The sequence below is a fragment of the Antrostomus carolinensis genome, unplaced genomic scaffold (assembly GCF_000700745.2).
Source record: "Antrostomus carolinensis isolate BGI_N321 unplaced genomic scaffold, ASM70074v2 scaffold10074, whole genome shotgun sequence".
Classification (NCBI taxonomy): Eukaryota; Metazoa; Chordata; class Aves; order Caprimulgiformes; family Caprimulgidae; genus Antrostomus; species Antrostomus carolinensis.
Window position 1 is genome coordinate 4,449 of NW_010311405.1, and position 5,840 is coordinate 10,288.

General features: G+C 49.5%; 1 protein-coding gene across 1 annotated transcript in view; it reads left to right on the forward strand.

Moving 5' to 3' along the window:
- Window positions 1-696: 696 nt before the first annotated feature.
- The window catches only part of TGFB3 (transforming growth factor beta 3), a gene marked incomplete at its 5' end in the record, with an annotated part of 9,331 nt that continues 4,187 nt past the window's right edge, over window positions 697-5,840 (forward strand). Inside the window, 5 exons of the mRNA XM_010166723.2 lie at window positions 697-860; window positions 2,211-2,340; window positions 3,903-4,010; window positions 4,825-4,996; window positions 5,535-5,688. Of these exons, the coding sequence (XP_010165025.1) occupies window positions 697-860; window positions 2,211-2,340; window positions 3,903-4,010; window positions 4,825-4,996; window positions 5,535-5,688 (728 nt within the window). The remainder of the gene's footprint in view (window positions 861-2,210; window positions 2,341-3,902; window positions 4,011-4,824; window positions 4,997-5,534; window positions 5,689-5,840) is intronic.

The following is a 5,840-nucleotide window of genomic DNA, read 5'->3' on the forward strand; positions in this document are numbered from 1 at the left end:
ATCTCTGCAGGCCTCTTAGCACTGTTACTCTGTTCTTGAAAAACTCTGTATCTAGTACTATTCATTAATTCCTTCTCCAGGTCATGAGTGAGAACTGATCTTAAAACCCAGTTCTTTCAGTATACACTGAATAGTCACTGTCCAAAAGAGCCTTCCACACCTCATGCTTTGTGCTCACTTGGCTGGCTTTCATTCTAGGAGACAACGTCAAGGTTTGTAAAACTAAGATTCAGTGGCAATGGGATCACCTCCTATGTGGCTTCATGTCTCCAGCATGAGCAGAGTCACACCATCATCGCTATTGGGAATGGGTCCCTCTAGCTGCAGATGAGGTTGCCCCATTGCCTTGACTGGGGTTGTAATTTTTGATGCAGCAGACTCATGAGCATTAGCAACATTTGATGAGCAGGCTTAGAAGAGATAATATTAAAAATACTGTGGTTGATGTCTACTCATTCTCTGTCTTGTAGCTTGAAATAACGGTGGCAGTAGTGGGAAGATTTTGCAAAATATTGTAACGTAGACCAAAATTGAGTGGATTCATCCTGTGTTACCTTTAGGTGGACAGCCATGCTTCACAGGTGGCAAGATGTTTGAATGACAGGCCTTTGCTGGAAGGCTCTTTCTGGAACCACATTTATTTGAGATCCCACCCCTACCCCTCTGACCTGTGGTTTACATCTGTCTTTCTCTTAGATGAGTTGGGCATTTGTCCAAAAGGTGTCACCTCCAACGTGTTCCGCTTTAATGTGTCCTCGGCAGAGAAGAACAGCACCAACTTGTTCCGGGCTGAGTTTCGAGTGCTGCGTGTGCCCAACCCAAGCTCCAAGCGCAGCGAGCAGCGCATTGAGCTCTTCCAGGTGAGTAGTATTCTCACCCTCCCCCGTGCCTGAGCCCAGAATAGCTTGGCTCCTTAATGGTTGCCTCAATTGCTATGTGCAGGGCCACAGAAAAGAGAGAGGAGAAATCTCATGCTGTACCCCAGGCTTCTTCCAGCATATGCAGTGATACAGTAATTTTTCTTTCCTTTTACTGTTGTTGCTGTCTCCTTTCCCCACTCACACTGGCTGGCTGCTCTGGGCACCCTGGAATGGTGCCCACTGCAGCTCTTGGCTGCACTGAGAAGGGGGTTGGAAGGGGAGTCCCCCCACACCAGTGGAGCAGACCTGGCCCTTCTGTCACCTAGGTCCCTTGGCAGATTTGTTCCTTTGACTGTTGCAGTACAGTTGGTACTAATCCAATGGGTGGAGCTCTTTGTCTTGTCACTGATATACTGGAAAAATAATGCTTGCTTTCAATGTTCCCTTCAGCAGCAGCTCCTCAGGGGCACAGTTCATGGCACTATTAATTCAGGTGCTTACCTGGAGTTTGGTTTGAACCCACAGACTCCCCTGGCAGAATAAGGTCTGGTTTGGATGTGGTCTTAGGCTGGGCTGGACCACCTAGCTAATAGTACAGTTTAGCATCCAGGCAGCACATTCCCACAGGCCAGTGTCTGTCCACTTTGCAGTAAGAGTGCAGTTAAAATTGCCCTGTCACTAGTAGCTCTTGAGGACTTCCTGGAATTCAGCTTCAAAGGTCAGGGCAATTCTCCACCAGATGACACAACTGACAAGGAGGCAATCCAAGAGCTTCTCCATAGGTTCTGTGGAGGGCACCTGGCGTCCTGCAGGAAGGAGCACCTTGCACAGGCTGTGGCTGTTGGTCTGGAAGCAGGAAGAGATGTCAGAGCAGAGGGAGACCAAACCTGATCAGCCCTGGTGTGTTTCAGTAAAAGTTGAAGAGTGAAAATGCCACATTGTAGGACTCACGAGGCTTGCAGGGCAAGGGACCTGTGGCAAGATGCTGCTCTATTGCCCACTGCTGGTTCTATTCTGAAACCCAGACCCACATCCCACGGGTGTATACAGAAAAAACACCTACCCATTAGATCAGTTGCTGTGTGCTTCTGCCTCTGGATATGTGCCCTGAAACAAGGGTGAATTGAGAGAGGTGGGCTGCTTAGGACACAGAAATAAGCTTTGTGTAGATCTCTGCAGTTCAGGTTGGTTGTGAAGCATGTCCTTCTCAGGGTTTTCCTGGTGCCTCCCTTGCTGTGACCAACTTTCTGAATTAGTTTTTTATCAAACTGTGAAAGAAAAACGACCCAAGGCTGTCCCTTCCTTATGCGCGGCACCGGCTGATTCTCTCTACCACTCCTTGTGACGCAGATCCTTCGGCCGGATGAACACATAGCAAAGCAGCGCTACCTCAGTGGCAGGAATGTGCAGACACGGGGCTCCCCTGAGTGGCTGTCCTTCGATGTCACCGAGACTGTGCGTGAGTGGCTTCTGCACAGAGGTAGGGGTCTTAGCTGGACCGGGTGTCAAGGCATCCGTAGAAATGTGGATCAATGTTGACAGGACTATCTCTCTGCTCCCCTTTTTGCAGGAGCTTGGCTCACATAGAGGACGGTTTCTTTCAGTCTGAGAACAAACCTACCCCCAGAGAGCTACCTCAGTGCATGTTTGCTAGGTTCCTAGCTCTGTCCTCAAGTCCCCACTGTGTAGCTCTGTGGGCTGAGTCAGAAGGAGGATTTGTCCTCTGGAGGAGGAAGTTTTTTTCACTGAGAGATGCTGGAAATTCTTTTGGTTCTTCGAATCTAAGCCCAGAGCGGACCCCTCTGCTTGTCTAAACTATAATCTGTAATACATAGAAAATGAGGATTGCTCTGGTAGAAATTGTCATGTGGACTAGAGCAAATCTAGTAGGGAAAAAACAGCAAGGATCCTGGTTTCTTTAGCTGTTTACAGCTTGGCAGGTATAAAGGTGAGGAAATACCAGAGGCTGACACACCTAGACAGATGGAGGCTTTAGCACTGCAGAGAACATACCTCTGCCACCACTGGTCAGCCCAACAGATAGTTATGGGGCAGCTCCCAGCAAGAACACTGACCCCATTCACAGCTGGAGCATAGGCACCATGACTCACAGCTGGATTGGCTTCACAGATAGAAGCTAGGTGCCACTGAAAACTGGAATGCAGGTACTGGCAAGGAGCTGCTCCCTGGAAGAGTAAGCTGTGAGCTTGTAGGCTCCTCCCTTTTCGAGCAATATAAGTAGTGTCCTGATGGCTGGATTTCAGGGGTGGAACTGCAGCGAGCTTTGGGCAGGCACACTGGCTGACATCACATCACATAATATACAGTGCTTAGGAGAAAAGGTGCTAGGCACCCTGTCAGTGCCCCAGGGAGCCAGATGTTTTAATTCATGACACAACATAAAAAAGGAGCTTTCATAAGAGTCTTATGTTCCCTTAGTCAGGCCCACACAGCATGACTGATCCAGGAAGTTATTATGAAAATAGACTTGCCTCTGGAAAGTCTGTGTGACTTAGACTGCTAGCAGTTCAACAAAACAGGAGGTTGCAGCTGCTGAGAAAAATGCTTCCAGTGAAATTACTTGTCCATATCCAACTCACTCCTTTTCAGATCTCTCCTTTAGACATTAACCAGAAGCGAGATAGTAGACAGGTACTGAAAATGGCAAAACTGATCTAACACAGACACTGCAAGCCAGCTCTTCAAAACACTTGTTTTCCAATGGAGCTCCTTGAAGCTCACAAATGCTTTTGGATGCTGAATAGCCTAAAAAACATAACCAGGAGCACCCTTCTCACCTGCCCAGGAAGCTCCTTTTAGCAAGAGCAAGACTTTTGGCACAGGTGAAGCTGCAAGATTCAGCTTCCCATTCTCCTTTTCAAGGCAGCTTCTGTTCCCCAGCTCTGATGATAGCACCTCTGACTTTGAGACCGACCCACAGTCTAGGAGTTACCACAGTACATGTCCTCAGTGAAACTTCCCTGGACTGGGAGCTGTCCCAGCTGAGGAAGACTGTTTCTCACAAAGTCATCTTCTTTGCAGAGTCCAACCTTGGCTTGGAAATTAGCATACACTGTCCTTGCCATACTTTTCAGCCCAACGGGGACATCTTGGAGAATTTACACGAGGTCTTGGAGATCAAGTTCAAAGGTGATAAAGAGCTGGGTTAGGGGAGGCTTTTGGGGAAGGGAAAGCCTGGAGTGTCTAAAGAAAAAACGAGTCTTGCTTTGCATATTTGAGCTTTTTATGTTGCATGACATCTGTCTTAAAGCATACACCTCTGGGATTGTATGTTGATTATATGGGTATATCCACTTTGTACAGAGGTTAGAAATGGAAGAAAGTAAGTGCAGGCTGGGTGGGTTTGCATGAGTATCTGCAGAGAGGAATGATTTGATATTTCAGTGTCTCTCTGGGAAGTTCAGCTTGATGCCTTCTCAGATTTCCATGGAGGCTCTGCTTTGCAGTTAGGGTGACTGAAATACAAGGAAGTCAGGCATCCTGTGTGAGGTGGCCCAGAGAGTCAGTGGCTTGGCTGGCCTAAGAACTAGGAACCTCCTGGCTTGCAGCCCTGGGCTGCAGCCACTGGCCCCCACAGGCTTAATTTCTGAGGCTGTTCTGCAGAGTGCCAATGATCTGACATCTTCTTTAAACCATTCATCTTCCTGCCTGTCCTGGGACCGAAGCCAGGAGTGAGTGGGATGGATTAATGGCCCCACCAGCAGTTTGAAAATGGTAAAACAGGTGGCCTGTAAGCCTCTATTTCAGGCCCGCAGCAGTCAGATTCACCAGGAGTAAAGGGGTCCCTGTGAGGGAAGAAGTCCCAGAGTAAGTGGACATGGTGCCTGAATCCTTCACCTTGGTTCAAGGGCAGGCATGAGAGTATTAAATGCACTGAGACGTCTTGTTGCTTCCTCTACTTCCACACTGATTTCTTCTTTGTGGATCCTGTTTTTCTCTGAAGGCATTGACAGTGAGGATGACTATGGCCGTGGGGACTTGGGGCGCCTGAAGAAGCAGAAGGATTTGCATAATCCCCACCTCATCTTGATGATGTTGCCCCCACATCGACTGGAGAGCCCAGCGTTGGGAGGCCAGAGAAAGAAACGAGCCCTGGATACCAACTACTGTTTCCGGTAAGTGAGAATCCTACCTGGAGTGACACCAGGTCCCATGCCTGGAAAAGCCTGGTGAGACTCTGTGCCATTGGGAAAGGCAGAGCCCTCCAAGAAGGGTGTGGGTCACCACAGTGCCACAGGGGCCACATGAAGAGCACAGTTCAGCCAAGTGTTCCTCATGGCATCCAAGAAGAGGACGCGGCTAGCTCAGCAGAGTCACTATGTGCTTCTGGCTGAGCCACTGGCTAAAGGGAGACATACAAGCAGCTTCCTGCTAGCTCCAGGTGCCGAACAGCAGCCGGGTGCTGCTGTGGGCGAGCGGGGTGCTACCTCCCTGGGCCAGCAGGCAAGCTGCCTGCCAGCAGGCAGGAACAGTGCCAGGCTGCTGAGCTGCCCGCCACAGCTCACCCTTGCTGCTCCTCTGCACTTGGCAGGCAAACACCACGTCCCCCTGGGCACTGCTGGTCCTGCTAGTCCCTCTACTCAGGAAACTGCATCACGCACTCGCGTACAAGTTCCCTCTTTAGCTTCACTGTATTTCAATGCTGTGTTTCAGGAACCTGGAGGAGAACTGCTGCGTGCGCCCTCTGTATATTGACTTCCGACAGGACCTTGGCTGGAAATGGGTTCACGAGCCTAAGGGCTACTTTGCTAACTTTTGTTCGGGCCCTTGTCCGTACCTCCGCAGCGCAGACACCACTCACAGCACGGTACTTCCAGTGTATTATCCTTGTGGCTGTGGCTCCCCCTTCCTCCCTAAGTCAGATCATATCCAGCCTCTTCAAAGCAGCAAAAGCAGTTCAGATCAAAACTTGTAAAAAACTGTCCAAGGAAACTGCAGAAAAGAGTTGAGGTGGTTCAG